Raw genomic sequence first — 16,079 nt, 5'->3', positions numbered from 1 at the left:
GCAAGTATTTGTAAACATACCGTTTAGATTACTTCTAAAGCTTATTTTGGATGTAATAAGTACATCTGCAGTATCTGAGTGATTATATATGTTCATGACGTGTAAGTGACATAGTTGCTGGAAGGATCCCGGGCTTCTGTCTAATTATCTTCTTAATAGAACAAAGTTTTAAATATTATTTTAAAACGTGCTTCCATTAAGCAGATAGCTTTATGCAGTATCTTGTGTCTTGGGTGAAGGTTGAGGTTGGATAATCCCAAGTTATTCCTTTAGGCTTCAGTGTCAATGAAGCTAATACAGGGATAGCCATAGACTGAATTATTAGGTGTAGGGGAACAGATGCAATTTGGTGAAAAATGCATAATTGTCCCAGTGCAAGAGACCCCAATAACCATTTCCTTTACTCTTTAAGAACCAGCTAAGACTAGTCTTGTCTGTACCTGGGGTATTACCCTTTCAGTTGGCTTTGATGGGACTTTGCACCAGATGCCAGAACTGATCTATAAAGTTCTGCTGTTTATTGTCATTAGTGTTTCTGTAATTGCACTTGTAGGATGAACAAACGTAGAGAGCCCTTTTAACCTTGCTCATGTTATTCTGCTTTCAGTGGTGCTTTCAATGGTAGAAGAATACTTAAACCAAACATAAAAGAAAACAAACCCTTAAGCTGTGAAGTTCTTAGAAGTGACATATTGTTATTGTCCACCCACATAACTTTTCACTTAGAGTTTTGCAAAAAATCTGCAACACTCCCTCTCTCTGTTTCTTTTTTTCAGCCAAAAATATCATTCTGGCTGGGGTAAAGGTACGTAAAACAGTTCTGTTGTTGGGTATTCTTAGGTGAGTGGGAGGGAAAGGGGCAACGCCACTAGCTAGCTAATCTTAAGTTTCTGAAACTGTCTTTCTCTGGGAGGATTGCAAAAAATTTGAGGACTCAAGAGCAAAAACTTTAATAGTCTGCGTGTTCTAGTAGTAGGGTATGGGTCTTGCTTTAGCGCGAAATCTGAATTTTTGTACCTTTTGGGATTCTTAGTAGAAGCATTCTGAAACTTTTTGCTCAGGTAGATAATGATAGGACAAGGGGGAGTTGTTTTAAACTAAAAGAGGGGAGACCTAGATTAGATGTTAGGAAGAAATTCTTCTCTCAGGGTGGTGAGACACTGGACTGGGTTGCCCAGAGAGGCTGTGGATGCCCCATCCCTGGAGGTGTTCAAGACCAGGCTGGATGAGGCCCTGCGTAACCTGATCTAGTGGGTGGCCTCCCTGCCCATGGCAGGGGGGTTGGAACTGGATTATCATTAAGGTTCCTTCCAACCCAAGCCGTTCTATGATTCCATGAAATACCTCATGTAATATTTCAGCCAGCTGCTCATCAGGCATTGAATTCACAAAATTCATTGACAAAGTCATCACTCGTAAATGGAGTGATATAAACTGAAAAGCCAATCTGTTCAAAATGTTATCCTGGTCTGTCACCTGCCAGAATCCACTTATATAGAATTTAAAATGGTTGGGTGTTTTAATCTGACAACTGCTTTTGTACTGCTGGAATTAATGTTATTAGAGAAGCCTTTTAAGGCTGTTTCTTCCAATCACACTCAAAAATCTGCTTATTTATAATTTTGGGAGATTGTTCAGTTACAGATGGCAGTTGTGCTTTAATTGCAGTGTGGCAAAAATCATCCTTGGTATTTACATACTCTCATCATTGCAATCTGCAAGGAAAACATTTAATGTAATGCATCTTTCAGATGCACTCCTCTCTCTCAAACAGTAAGGGTTTTGGCAAAGAGGATGGAGGAGTTCATTCCTATATATGGTACAACTAGGTCTTCTGCAATGCTAGTCCACCAGCTTTTTTATGGGGATTAATCCATCATTTTGGGTGCTAAAACCATGTATCCTTCCAGTAAATGCTTTTTCTCTTTCTTAGGCTCTTACAGTTCATGACACCAAGCAATGCACAAAATGGGATTTAGGGATCAATTTCTTCATCCACGAAGATGACATACTTAGTCAAAGGAACAGGTTGGTGAAGTCTTTGGGGTGAGGGAGGACTGAACTTGACTAGGACCAACAGTCTGATCAGTGGCAAAAATAGGAGTTCAGTGTCTAAGAGCTGTTAATAATATCAGGTACTAGTTAACCCCCTACCGTTGGAGTTTCTGTTTTTGAGTGCAATGATGAGGTAGGTATCGTGAGAAGTCTAGGTTGGGGCTGGAATCCTGAGTCAAATAATCAAAATAAGTCAAATATCTCACTTCGTCCAGCTGGGAGCTTGTAACATTAACTTAGTAATGAGGGCCAGAGTGCATTTCTTTCTTAGACTTTCTCAGCCACCTTTGCAAGACTAGAATGTCTCACTGTCTTTTGGACAGAGCTGTTTTCCTCAGACCTGCTAGGAATTTAAGTGTGAAGAAGTTAGCTGCTGATTGTCACCAGGATACTTTCTACAGGACTCCTGTAGGATGTTTGTAGTATGAAATTCAGTTTAGAAAATACAATTTTGTAAATGCATTAAAAAAAAAAAATTTGAAAATTGTTGTTTCAGGGCTGAGGCCACACTTCATCGTATTGCTGAACTTAATCCGTATGTCCACGTAGCAGCGTCAACTGTGCCATTAGAGGAAACCACAGATCTGTCTTTCCTAAAGCAGTACCAGGTATGTCACTCTTAATTTAAATGTCACAGTATTTTGCTCAGAGCTTTTAATATAAGTAAATAAAATGAAAGCAAACTTTAAAGTGTATCTTGAAATGATGGAAAGAAAGAAATGTGTCTTTGGATGAATGAAATGGTCGCGCTCGTATTTTTCAAGGCTAAAACTGCTCCTATCAATTCACTTTGTTGCTTATGGAATTTACTACGATAACAAATAGCTAATTGAGATTACTGTACAATAGTTTTCTTATTTGCAAGATAAAACTGACTTCTTAACAGTCATATTGCACAGTGTCCTACATGTATTTTGTGCATTGTATTCTGTGCAATAGAAACTCAAGCTGTTTAATTAGGTCATTTATGTATGTATCTGTATATCCAGTGAAATGTAGTGGAAGGAAGGTTTTTTCAGTTGTTCAGTCATCTGTCTTCTGCCTGTGTGCACGGCTTGGGATGAGTTGGCAGCTCAACCAGATTTCCAAATGCCCCAGCTACAGAGATATAACTGAATTGGGACACGCTGCGTAAGCTTTGCATCCCAATATTAACCTGAATTTGAAAAGAATGCTTGCAGAAACTGTGTTATGTCTGCAACTTAATGAACACCAGTACTTGAATCTTGTGCAGACCTCCTGGTATGCACTGGTCACTACTATTTGTTTTGCTAACTTTAATCTTGAAATTCAAGAGCTACGTTTTCTCAGAAATTACCTGTAGGTGTTTTCTTGAGTATTGTAATTAGGTTTTGAGTTTCAAACTTGTGATAAAAAGTGAGAATTTGCTGTTCCTGGTCCTGCTCATCTTGCTTCAAGAACTTGTGGAGCAGTAACCTATCTGATGAGAGAACTGACTTGAGACTGCTTTCTCTGTTATGTTGGGAGTAGTAGGGAAAGGAATTTTGAACATTCAGGGTGCCAAAGTAACTTCCTGTTACTACTACCTTTTCCATACCCTGAAAATGTTGATTGCTTTCAGGGTCTCAGTTTTATTTGTGTTCTCGTTCACAGTGTGTCATATTGACTGAAGTAAGCCTTTCACTGCAGAAGAAGATTAATGACTTCTGTCATGCTCAGCAGCCACCCATCAAGGTAACAACAACCTTAAACACACAATTAATCCATACAAGCATTCTGCACCTCCAGCACGTTCTATCTAGAAACTGAGAAAGTGGGTTATGAGGTGTATATAGTTTTATGCAGATACCACAATGACAGAGCAGAATGAGTTTTTGGGAATATGCTGCTGCCGTTCTTTTCTGTGCGTGTGTCTGATGTTACATGGGTAACCATAGCTTGTTTTTTTTTTTTTTTTTTTTGGGGGGGGGGGGGAAGGAGGAGGGAATCTGCTGGTAAATAAATATTTTTCAATGTTAGCTCAAAACCTCTGTTCTGAGAGAACAGGGTGAGACCAAATACAGCAGTAGTAGAAATGGCAGTACTTCATTGCCTATTGCTGTGACTCCTGGTTTTTGTGTAGAAGTTCTGAAATGCTAGTGTGAGTTCAAAATCAGTCGGTAATGCTGTTCTGTAGAGTCAGTGACCTGGGTGTACGTCTCAGGTTTCCACCAGAGCAAAAGTTACACCTGCTAGCCTTGGACAAGGTTCGATGTTGAGAGTTCATTTCTTTGGTATATCCTGTTTTAGGGATACTTACAACTTTTACTTTGTCTTGTAGTTCATCAGTGCAGATGTGTATGGAATATGTTCACGTCTGTTTTGTGACTTTGGTGATGAATTTGAAGTGCTGGATACAACAGGAGAGGAACCAAAGGAAATCTTCATTTCAAATATTACACAAGTAAGGGATAGAAGCCATTGTGCTGGTATAACTTTGCTTTGTTATGACTCATTATTGTCTAAATGACCAAGCAGAGCATTTCAAGTTATCGGCCTGGTAAGCAGTTGAAAACTGCATAGCAGAGGCAAATCAAGCTCCTTGATTGTAGTGTCTACTCCAAAAACAGTCAGTGATGAGTGCTAAAACCCAGAGGGCATGCAGATGTCCCTTGTCATTGCTTAAAATTTAACGTAATAACATTGAGGCTTTTTTTCTTGTTGAGTGAAAGGAAGAGTTGAAGTATGTAGAGGAGATATAGCCTTGTTATGGGAATAGGTTAAGTCTTCAAGTTTCATGACCAAAATAGTCATGACTAGAATAGTCATGAAACTAGCCCTTTTTATGAGAAACTACATCACATATAGAGGACAACCACCAGAATGATCGAGAGCCTGCTTTGAGAAGAAACTTAAGAGTTGATTGTTTTAACCTCCCAAAGCAAAGGCAGCAAGAAAAGGATGTTATGAATAATACTTTAAGTGGAGAATATTGGAGAGTATATCTATCTGATCTTCTATTTTGTAAATGTAAACAATTTTGGCTCCTCTCAACTCTGTTTGGAAGTCCAGACAAGAACCTTATTCATTCAGTAGCAAGTCTTTTGTCATATCTCCACTCTAGATGTAACAATAATCAAGCTAGAAGGAGTCGTATAACAAATTGTATTTGGTCTGAATTAAAACTCATGACACAATGATTTGGGTAGCCAATTCTTTGGTATCTTTAAAGTGGAATGAATGATTTGATCCTCATTAATTATATAAGCCATATGCAGTTGTTTCACATCTTGTCCTGAGTACGTGCCAGGGCAAGGAATATATATATTTTTTAAAATTCTTTCTTAATTGATAATCTGATACTTGAGTTTAATTGTACCTTGCTTCCACTCTCTGAAGTGGAAATATTATTTTGGATAAATCCCTTGTTATGGCAGAAATGAGGCACTCGAAGCGTTAGCTGCGGCTTCAATAGACAAAAAGCTTTTTGTCTAAAGCATGACCCTTTTATACAAGACTCCTTTCTCCTTCCTAACTTAGCCATTTTTTGCTTTCAGTCAAATCCTGGCATTGTCACTTGCCTTGAAAATCATCCACACAGGCTCGAAACAGGACAGTTCTTAACCTTTCGTGAAGTTAACGGAATGTCTTGTTTAAATGGATCCACACACCAAATAACCGGTAAATTGTTTCTTACTCATTTGCAATACATTTTTTTTGACCTTTTTTAGTCCACTGTACTGTTAGTTATTGTAACCAGAAGAATGCTGGGTTGTACAGAGATCACATGAAAAATTGCCATCTGGCATGGAGGTCTTTCTAGTGTTGTTTCATTTCCATTTAGTGAAGCTTTTCTAAACTCATTTTGTTCCGTAAGAAGTAGTAGAAACTACCAGCTAGTAGAAACTAGTTGGCAATCTCTGAAGTGACTAACAAAACTGTTTTGATTTTTTGGGGTTGTGGGTTGTTTTTTGTGTTTTTTTTTTTGTTTTGTTTTTGAGGTCCTGTAAAACCTGTTTTGGACTAAATTAACACCACTGTGTATGTCACTGTACGCCTGGTAGTTTCTTGGGTGATAATGTAAGTGTATTGGGATGCATTGACATTACTCAGTTTCCAAGCATGCTTTTGAATATATTTCTCATGAACTGCCATTTAACTGGCTTTCATCTTCATTGTGTAGGTCTCAAGGCCTACTACTCAGTTCATTTTGGATGATGGGGGATCATCTAATTGTGAAGGAGGGAGAATGGGTGTTAGGAGTCGTGGAGTTGTTCAGTTGTTTTTTAGTACAGTTAGTTAGTACAGTTAGTTTAGTTTAGTTAGTTGTTTTTTCAGTTGTTTGTGGTCTGAGATTAAAAACTACCCTTGAAAGGTGGTTGAGTCTGTTTTCTCTGGACTCATTTGTTTAGCTAGTTCTGATGCTATTCCTTCCTTCTAATCATGGCCTAGCTTTTGGTTTCAACTTTCATGCCCCGAGTTATCAAAACAGTTGTATGCTGTCTTCCTTTATCTGAGTGATGCTCCAGGTGGTACAAGAGGAAAGATTGCTTTGCTTGGCAGTTGGAGCATTTGTCTTGATTGCTTGTGGTTCTAGTTGCTGGGCTAAAATCCTGCTCTGACTGCTATATTGGACACTGCTGTGCACAGTCCAAATAAAACTGAGAGTGATTTCACTGTTGTTACAGAGCTGTGGTCATCAGAATTCCTGTTAAATCTGCTGCTACTCTAAAAAGCTTATTTCATCACAGATCATGTGAGTGTAATACTTTGGCCCAGAACCTTGCAGAGAGGGACAATCCCATTAGTTAGGAGGATCAATTGTGTTCATGGCTTCAAAGCAAGGTTGCATGCTAAAACATTAGAGCATAAAAAAACACTGGGGGAAAAAAAAAACAACTCTTTATTGTTTGTAGAACTGTAGCATGCATTGTCACAGTGTTTATTCTTTCTTCTTTTCAGTGGTGTCACCTTACTCATTCAGCATTGGTGATACGTCAGAAATGGAGCCTTACTTGCATGGTGGCATAGCTGTCCAAGTGAAGACCCCCAAGATGTTTTATTTTGTAAGTGTGCCTTGGCACAACCAGGTTCCTCAGTGATAACAGTCTAAGCACTGAAAGCAGAGTTCAGGAGGTCCATGTTTTGGTTAACCATGATACAGGTTTACACTTACTGGGTAAGGATAGTGTTGCTTATTAATAAAACACAAAGAATAGGAAATACTTTGAATTCAAAGTTACTGGCCAGTGTAGAGGAGGTTTAAAAAAAAAAAAAAAAAAAAAAAAAAGTAAATTAGGGGCAATCTATCCCTGTACTGCTGGTGAGTCCATGAAAGTCTATGAATATGTGTTTTTTGGCAGCCTTCTGAGAACAAGGAAGAGTGGATGAGTTTGTATGAGAGGGATTGCAAGGCACATGGTGCCGTGATCCATTTTGAACCCACAACAAATAAATCTTGACTGCCTTTAAACATCCTGGTAAAAAGCTGGAAGTAAGGATCAGCTGCTGGTGGTATGAAAATGCCCAGCTCAGCATATGAGCTGTGTCTTGTCTCTTCAAACCAGTGCCTTCCCATTTCTTGCTGGATTGTGAAGTTTTTACAAGTACGCTGCAAGTGGTAAAATCTTTGGTAGATGACAACATGACAACAGAGCAGTTTTGGAAATGAATCTTGCCACTGCAATGTAAAACATCTCTGTGACACTTTTGACTTATAAAATTTTCAGCACGTTATTGTATTATGCATCTTTCTGGGTATTAGTAATGAAGACAGCAATAGAAATGCTAGTGAAAAAGGATATTCAGTTCTTAGTCTCTTCAGGAAGAGCAGTGACCCTTTCAGTAACTGTTATTTTCATGCATTCTTTTTTTCCAGGAACGGTTGGAGAAGCAGATAACAAATCCATTATGCCTAGTTGCAGACTTTAGCAAGCCTGAGGTAATTAATATATGGAAATATTTTAACTCTAAAACAAAGAGTGTAATCTGAAGCTTTATATGTACAACAACGTTCATTTTTAACTCTTCTGCAGTAGTTAAAATGAGAACTTAAATTATGAAATGAGAGTAGGATATCAGTTTGTGTGGTCACACAGAATGTACGTTACGGTTTAGATCCCTGTAGAAATTTGTTACCCACTTCTCCATAAATCTGCTGCTTAAAGTCTTGGGTTTTCATAACTCTTTAATGCATGGGAGTATTAATTTTGCAAGAGAGAATGATTTTTCTTTATCAATGATCTTTGGTTGATTAAAAAAAATATGCTGGAGTCCAAGTCAAACCAATCTAAAAAAATACTCATAGGTTGGTAGGAAACTGCAGTTAAGTGTGAGAATATATTTTTTCATTGGAAAAAAAAGTTTCAAAAGTATTTAAAATCCAAAAGAAAACTACCCATATTTGCCTTTAACACAATTTTATTGAAGTATTATTCATATTCAAGGAATGTAAGTCCTTGTTAGTCCACGTTAAAATCTTACACCAAAAAAAGGTTGATCTAGTGGTTTTTTTTGTTTGTTTGTTTGTCTAATAATGTAAGATCTAGCTTGTCTGTTCAGATTTTCTACTGTTAACCATTACTGTTGGGCTTTGATATTGAGGTTTGGCAGAATGCAGTACATTCTAATGTCTAGTTAAAAGAAGATTACATTGTTTTCCAATTTCAGTGCTAAATTCTTTTGGTGGAATCTTTAGTTGAACTTGGTCGAAGTGGGTGCTGAATGTGCGTGAAGGGTATTTATTGCGTTACTCCTGAGCAATATTTATTGAACCCATTTTGTGAGATTGCTAGCAGAAGATACCTCAACTTGACTTTTTAATGCTACTCAAAAACTTTTTTTGGAGCTGTACAGTTAAGAGACAAGGAAGTGAAAATGTAGCAGAACTGTTCAAATAAACAGTTGCTTTTGTCTCCTCCAGTTTGAGTATGTAACTCATCAACGTGTATTCTTGTCTTAACAGGCACCTTTGCAGATCCATGTTGCCATGCTTGCCTTGAACCACTTCCAGGAGAACTTTGGTCGCATGCCAAACATTGGGTAATGCAGCAGTCTTGTGTTTGCTAAGTCTTGAATCAGATCTCTCCTCTGGCTTGATGTGCAGCAGCATTCCTTGTCTGTCTAGTACTTAAGAGATGACATAGAAAGGGAAAGCTGAAATCTAGATGCAAAATGGTACCTGTCTGGGTTTTTAACAAAGTGTTTCCAGTGTAGCAATGGCACTTTCTGGAACTAAGTAGACAGAAAATCCAACTGCTACCTTCTGAAAGCAGTCCTCCTCTGTTCCAGTTTCTTCACATTTAAAGGTTAAACTGGAAAAATTGTTTCAGCGATTCCTGAGTTATCCTGCAACTTACGGATTCAAAAATCTGAAGGCTTTGTTTTTGTCCATAAATTTTTTCAGTTGAAGCTCTATGTGCATAATTTTGATGCAAATTAGACAAAGTTACTTAAAAAGTGTAAGTCTCAGCAGCTGACTTGCATATAGACTTCTACACTGAGACTCTTATTCTTGAGCCAACCTTGACATTTAAACTGCTTTTTAATGATCAATATTAAAGCCAATACAAATTTCCAAACTCTTTCTACTGTAGCAAATGGCTCATTCTCCATTATGTTTTTAGGACTCTAGAATGTTTAAGTGATCATTATTGTTTCTACCCTGGTGTCTAGATGCCTTCAAGATGCTGAGGAAATGCTGAAAATAGCCATGTCTGTAAGCAAAACACTGGAAAACAAAGTGAGTAACAAATCAGTGTCATTGTGAGTAATTTCTGATGCACTCATTTAGTTGCCTAAAGATTGTGCTTTGGTTTTTGGCCCTTCTTCTGGTCTTTGTATCCAGCGATGGATTTGCTGACTTTATGAAGGCCACACAAGGTGATACAGTGGTGTATCAACACTGGTTCAATCAAATGGTTGCCTCACACAAATGTTGAATCCATGTGTCTATGTGAATCCAGTTTCTAGGTCACTGCTCGTTAGATGTTCAGGGTATGTAGTACATCTGCCCTAGCTGGAAATCATTTTTCTAGGCAGAGTAAAGTAATTTCTTTTACTATAGATCAAAAAATAGTCTATGGTGCTGTAAAGTGCTGGCTTGCTCAGTTGATGGGATAAATCTGTTGTTACCATGTCCTGTTTTTCAGCCTCAGGTAAATGAAGATATAGTGAAGTGGCTGTCCAGAACGGCTCAGGGATTTCTAGCCCCTCTGGCTGCAGCAGTGGGTGGTGTTGCTAGTCAGGAAGTCCTGAAAGCAGTAACAGGAAAATTTTCTCCATTACAGCAATGGGTAAGGCTTTTTTGCTTCTTTAGCTTTATTTGACAGTGATGTAATCAATGTATGGTTGCGTGTGAATGCTGTATGATCAAAGGAGCTTGAACAACCTTCTAACAGGAGAAAAAAAAGGATTTGATTCTGAACTTAGGGAAAAAAATAAGTTTGTTTTTTTTTTAATACAATGAAAGTGCAGCAGTTTTAACCAAAACTTTTATATTTGGGATTCAGAAATCATATTGTTTTTTCTATAAGCAAGGCAAGTGTTGGCCTGTCAGTGCAGGGCTGCAAAGGTGTGTTATGGTCCAGAAGCCTGCTGAAGCTGCTGTACTTTCAGGACCCCCAGGACAAGAGTTAGAATAAAGTTAGCTTAAAAATGTCACAGTCCAATTTAGAGAATCACAGCCCTCTGGTTAAAATCATCACAAGTCAAAAGGTTGTCTCAGATTTTGGTGAGCTTTCCTCTGTGTCCAGGCACGTTTTTCCTGTCCCCTAAAATTGTGTAGTGAACTGTAATGAACCGAATGCTGTATAGTCTTACATTGACAATAAAAGTTCTGAACTTACATATTTCTCAACTCTGTGCATAGAAAATATTTACTTTTTTTTTTTTACGCTAAATGTGATTTCTTTCAGTTTTTAATTTATTTTTACTTGTTTTTTACAGTTGTACATAGATATGTTAGACATTGTTACACCTCTGGAAAAGATGGGCTCTGAAGAATTTCTTCCACGGTAATTATAAACACAATCTGCTGTTTTAAGTACTTTTCATATCTGAGTCTCAATCAGGAGTTCATTGTAGCCTTCTGGAGGAGGACTGGTTTAGGTTTAAGAATGTGTGTCCTGTTTGAGCGTGGGAGGGATAGGGATTTTCAGGGGCTCAGTCTGATTTTCTTAATTTGCATCAAAGTGCAGTTTGGCAACAATGACACTAGCATGATAAATGTCAGCTTGATACTCTCCTGTTTTTTTTTTCCTGCCCCTCTGTAGGGGAGATAGGTATGATGCCTTGAGGGCTTGTATTGGAGACCCTCTATGCCAGAAACTGCATAATTTGAATGTTTTTTTGGTGAGTATGACTGAAACTGTTAGGCTTCTTGCAAATACTCTGCTAGTACAGCTAATGCCACTTGTCTCAACTATTTTAAAAAATAATAATAATAAATTAGGCCTGATTATGTGTGTCACTGCATATTGGCATAGACATCCATATAATAGGTAAGTCCTAAGCTGCATGGTACGTGGTGCCCTTTGCAGTGCTTGACTTTTGGAGCTAGCTTTATATTTAGGAATCCAGTTGGATCTTGATAATCTCTAAGGACAAAGGTTGTACATCTCTGGACAACCAGTTCCAATGCCTGTTTAGTCTTACAGAATAAAATGTTTGCCTATGCCAAGACAGAACCTTCTCTGTCTCAATTTTTGATCATTATCTCTCATCCTTCCACTGTGCACCTCCATAAAGAACTTGGCTTTGCCTTGGCAGTAACCTCTTAGGAATCAGAATCCTGCTGTTAGGTCCTTTAACTTTCTCTCCTCCATCTTGAGGAAGTATGGATCCACTGTAATCTGAATAGGACAGGTGATCCAGCCCCCTACTTGGACTTGCCCAAGCTTTTCATCACCTTTTATTGTTATTGGAGGGTCCCAAACTGGACGCTGTATTCCAAATGTGGTCTAATGGCTGCTCAGTAAAGGGGAATAATCAATTTCTCAATTTTCCTCAGGGACAGTTTACAGAAGTTTACAGTTCTAAAAATGTCATTTTCTTTAGGTTGGCTGTGGAGCAATAGGCTGTGAAATGCTAAAAAACTTTGCACTTCTTGGTGTTGGTACTGGGCAAGATAAAGGATTGGTAAGTCACGTCCACTTCGCTTTTGAGAAAGTAATGTAGCAAGGAATAGTTAAATACTTAAACTACATTGAAAGTAGTAAAAACCCAAAGCCTTTGTTCAGGTTGATCTCTGGGCCTAGGGGCAAATAGTTTTTATATGAAGTGGAAGTAGTATGCAGTTAGAGGCAAAACACTTGGAGTGGAGTTGCTATATTTCGATTTTAAAACAAAATATAATCAACCAGTATGAATATAGGCATAGCTGTTAGCTGTAGTGAATGACAAGAGGATTATTTTTTGTTTTAACACATTTCTGTACAGGTTTCTTCAAGAATATTGCTTAGTGCTACACTTTATTTATAACTTAAGCTATTGCTTTTGCCCCTTCTGACTTAGGTTACAATTACAGATCCAGACTTGATAGAGAAATCCAACCTGAACAGGCAATTTCTCTTTCGACCTCATCACATACAGGTATACTTTCTTCAGTAAACTTCCTGGGCTGTTGCGTTTTCCCTGTCCTGTGTCCTCACTGAGAGCTCCACTGTGAGTGCATGTACTTCTGTCCAGAGAGGATGTAACAGCTGTAATGATGTTGAGTATCTTTTAAAACAATTCCCAGACGATACTGGCATGCTGCTTATCATTGGTATTGGTTGAGTAAACTTGGCAGGTCTGATCTGCGTTTGTACTGGAGGCTTTGACTAATAAAATCTCTCAAATTTGCAAAGAAAGAATCAGATGACAAATGCTGTGTTTTATAAGAAACCACCGTGAACTAACAAGCTAGAAATGCTTTTCTGTACCATTGAAATTCAGGGAGAATAAAATAAAACAGACAGCACTGGCAGAAGTCTGTTCTCAATAGAACAACTAATGCTGATGAAACTTGACCTAAGTGTTAGCTGAATGCTGCAGTCTGTCTTAATTTAGTCTTCATTAAGCAGGTAAATAACTTGAGGGAAAAAAAAAAAAAAAGAAGGTACATTCAGTAAATGGATGGCATGGAAATTGTTAATTCCTTAGAAGCAGAGAGAGTATCCCTGTGCTTGCAAACATGGCACAAAATATTAAAAAGCGGCTCAAATCTTCACAGCAGTGGGAACAAGGGATTTCCCTGCCCAAAACTCAGCAGCTGGATTTTTACCTCTTGTTTGTTGAGCAAATCTAGGAATAGATTATATTTTGGTTGGATAGATAAATGGAGAGTGACCTCTGCAAGCTTTCAGAAGCCACGCTATCTTGAGTTCTGGTGTTTTAAGTGGAGATCACTAGATAATTGAATGCAGCATTTTAAAGTGGCTAGAAGTGTCAAGCAGGTTAAAACCTCTATTCCAGTTTAGCTTTTGAAATTGGTTTTGTGTGGAATACTTTGCAGTAATGTGATTATTCATAGGCCTTTGATGTCTGTGCTGCATAGTCAGAGTCGCAGTAACTGATGGTTTTATCCTCTGACAGTCAGGAACTGCTCCTTTCTTACAGCATTTTGAGAGCATGAGAGGGAGCATGTGCATTTGCTTCAATTACTGGATATATTTATGCTGCACTATTCAAGCACTGTGGTCTCTGACCCACTACTTTAAATAAAACTAAAACCAAAACTAACCTAAGATGTATTTTTGTGAGGGAGGTATATGATTAAAGAGTCACCTTTGTTGTGTATTTTGCATGGTAACATTTCTATCAAAGTGAATTGCTGTCTGATGAGCAAATGAAATCAATACTTGACTCAGATGTTATTTTAATAATGTTGATATACATGTATATATTTGCACTTTCAGAAGCCTAAAAGCTATACTGCAGCAGAAGCAACTCTGAACATCAATCCTTGCTTAAAGATTGACTCATATATTAATAAAGTTTGTCCAGCCACTGAGAACACTTACAGTGATGACTTCTACACAAAGCAAGATGTGGTTGTGACTGCTTTGGACAATGTTGAGGCGAGGAGGTACATCGATAGGTAGGTTGTGAAAAGGAAACGAGGGTTGCTCGCATTCTTATTTGAGAATAATTTTATTATTCTGTTCTTAATCTTTTTCAATTTCAACTTAACTCCAATTTAAGATTGATAACATTTTACTCAGATTTATTCTGCTCCTTGGCGAAGATGCTGGCTGGGAGGAGGAAGAGTTTTAAGCTTGTGGTGAAAACCAGCTCTGCTCTCGTGCAAATGCTGCTGTTCACATGGGAGGGAGCCTCTGACTGGCTTCTTGGAAATGAACTGCTGTCAAGGCCTGTTTGAGGGGGATAATATTGTAGCAGTCTTGAGGTTGAATTATTTATGTGGAGGTATATGTACTCTAAATTTTTAAGTAGGGATGTTTACATTTAAAAAGAATTCTAGGTTGGCTCAGGTTTATGCTGTCACAGTCGAACTTGAAGTAGCTCTTATTTAACTTGTTCTTTTCCTGGGTTTGGTTTAAGCTTTCCACTCTTCTTGAAAGGTCCTAGAGTCAGTTTTGCTTATGGTCTGGTAATGTCTGTAAGGCAAGTGTAGTGAGTAATCTGTATCCTGATAGTCTGTGTCTTTCCATGTCAGTCGTTGCGTAGCAAACCTGCGTCCTCTTATAGACTCTGGAACTATGGGAACAAAAGGACACACAGAAGTTATTGTGCCTCATCTGACAGAGTCATATAATAGTCACGTAAGTGGTTTAAGACCATTACTTAGCTTCTGTAGCTAGTCCCATGATAACCTATAAATCTGTAATTGTTTACGTATCTGTCTAAAATAAGTGACCCATTTGAGTTGTTGATGTTCAGTCCTATTAGGAAATAGTTATTTCCTTGGATTCTTAAGAAAAGCTCTCAAGAAATTAAATTTGAGCAGACTCTGTACTAGACATTCGTCTGCCTGTTTCCATAAGGATACATATTAATTCTGATTGAATTGGATACTCAAACTCTTGCATTATCCCTCAATTTAAGTTCCTATGAAACTACCTTTTCAAGGTAGAAATTCACTGTTTAAGGGCACCATGAAATGATGCCACTTGCCACGTAGCCCTGATGTTGACCGTCCTTAGAGTCTTGCTAGAAGCAATGAAGAAAACTGTTTCTGGCCTTGAGTGAAATAGCATATTTCTCCTTGTGAGCGTGTGTGAATATGAACTGCACATCTTGGAAAATCTGGCTGGTAACTTCTGTTGTTTGTGCTTTAGGGCTAAATTTCACTTTCTGGTATCTTTTAGATTAGTCATTATAAACAAATAAACATAAACCAAACTTTGCTCTAAACGTACATAGTATGTAAATTCTTGGTGCTATTATTAGCAATAAGCTTTAGTAAGCCCATGTTTATTCTCCTTAAATACAGCGGGATCCACCAGAAGAAGAAATACCTTTTTGTACCTTGAAATCTTTCCCAGCTGCCATTGAACATACGATACAGTGGGCAAGAGATAAGGTAAGTAAATGAGTTTGTAGATTTTTTACACAACTTACTGTGTATTTGGAAAGATAGGGGATCTTATCTACTTCTTGTAAAATGCCATGTTTGTTCTTCTTGTTTTCTAGTTTGAAAGTTCATTTTCTCACAAGCCTTCGTTGTTTAACAAATTTTGGCAGACCTATCCATCTGCAGAAGAAGTTTTACAGGTAGGAGAAGGTTGCCACGTTAAAATCCAGAGTTTGAATTAATGCTTATGTTCAACGAATGGGAACAAAATCCAGCAAGAAAAGCGATTATATTAAGTAAGATTTGGGTTATTTTCTGACTTTCTTCAGAAAATCTGAAGGCTTATTTGGCCAAGTCATTTGTAGATCCTTCATAGGAGCAGTATTTCTGCTCTCTAATAAAAGCCAGGTTTTGTGCATGGTATGCTTCCTTATCTTGTGTATTCTGTACATGATATAGAAGTATCAGAAACGCTGAGGGATTGTTATCAACCATACTACTGAGTATCACTCATGTGCACCCAGCTGGGGAAAAAAAAAAAAGGAAGATTTACTTTCAAATGGACTTA

General features: G+C 38.0%; 1 protein-coding gene across 2 annotated transcripts in view; it reads left to right on the top strand.

The window, feature by feature from the left end:
* UBA6 (ubiquitin like modifier activating enzyme 6) overlaps nt 1-16,079 on the top strand; it is a 32,019-nt gene that overhangs the window by 4,409 nt on the left and 11,531 nt on the right. For both annotated transcript variants that reach the window (XM_082759509.1, XM_082759510.1), the window contains 19 exons: nt 777-805; nt 1,934-2,028; nt 2,552-2,663; nt 3,670-3,750; nt 4,337-4,459; nt 5,553-5,676; nt 6,958-7,061; nt 7,874-7,936; nt 8,960-9,036; nt 9,670-9,736; nt 10,146-10,289; nt 10,942-11,009; nt 11,268-11,346; nt 12,052-12,132; nt 12,508-12,585; nt 13,893-14,074; nt 14,654-14,759; nt 15,431-15,520; nt 15,631-15,711. In XM_082759509.1, the coding sequence (XP_082615635.1) occupies nt 777-805; nt 1,934-2,028; nt 2,552-2,663; nt 3,670-3,750; nt 4,337-4,459; nt 5,553-5,676; nt 6,958-7,061; nt 7,874-7,936; nt 8,960-9,036; nt 9,670-9,736; nt 10,146-10,289; nt 10,942-11,009; nt 11,268-11,346; nt 12,052-12,132; nt 12,508-12,585; nt 13,893-14,074; nt 14,654-14,759; nt 15,431-15,520; nt 15,631-15,711 (1,784 nt within the window). The remainder of the gene's footprint in view (nt 1-776; nt 806-1,933; nt 2,029-2,551; nt 2,664-3,669; nt 3,751-4,336; nt 4,460-5,552; nt 5,677-6,957; nt 7,062-7,873; nt 7,937-8,959; nt 9,037-9,669; nt 9,737-10,145; nt 10,290-10,941; nt 11,010-11,267; nt 11,347-12,051; nt 12,133-12,507; nt 12,586-13,892; nt 14,075-14,653; nt 14,760-15,430; nt 15,521-15,630; nt 15,712-16,079) is intronic.

The sequence above is a fragment of the Aythya marila genome, assembly GCF_965140915.1.
Source record: "Aythya marila genome assembly, chromosome: 4".
Lineage (NCBI taxonomy): Eukaryota > Metazoa > Chordata > Aves > Anseriformes > Anatidae > Aythya > Aythya marila.
The sequence above is the reverse complement of the archived record's forward strand: the minus strand, read 5'-3'. Positions and strand labels throughout refer to the sequence as shown.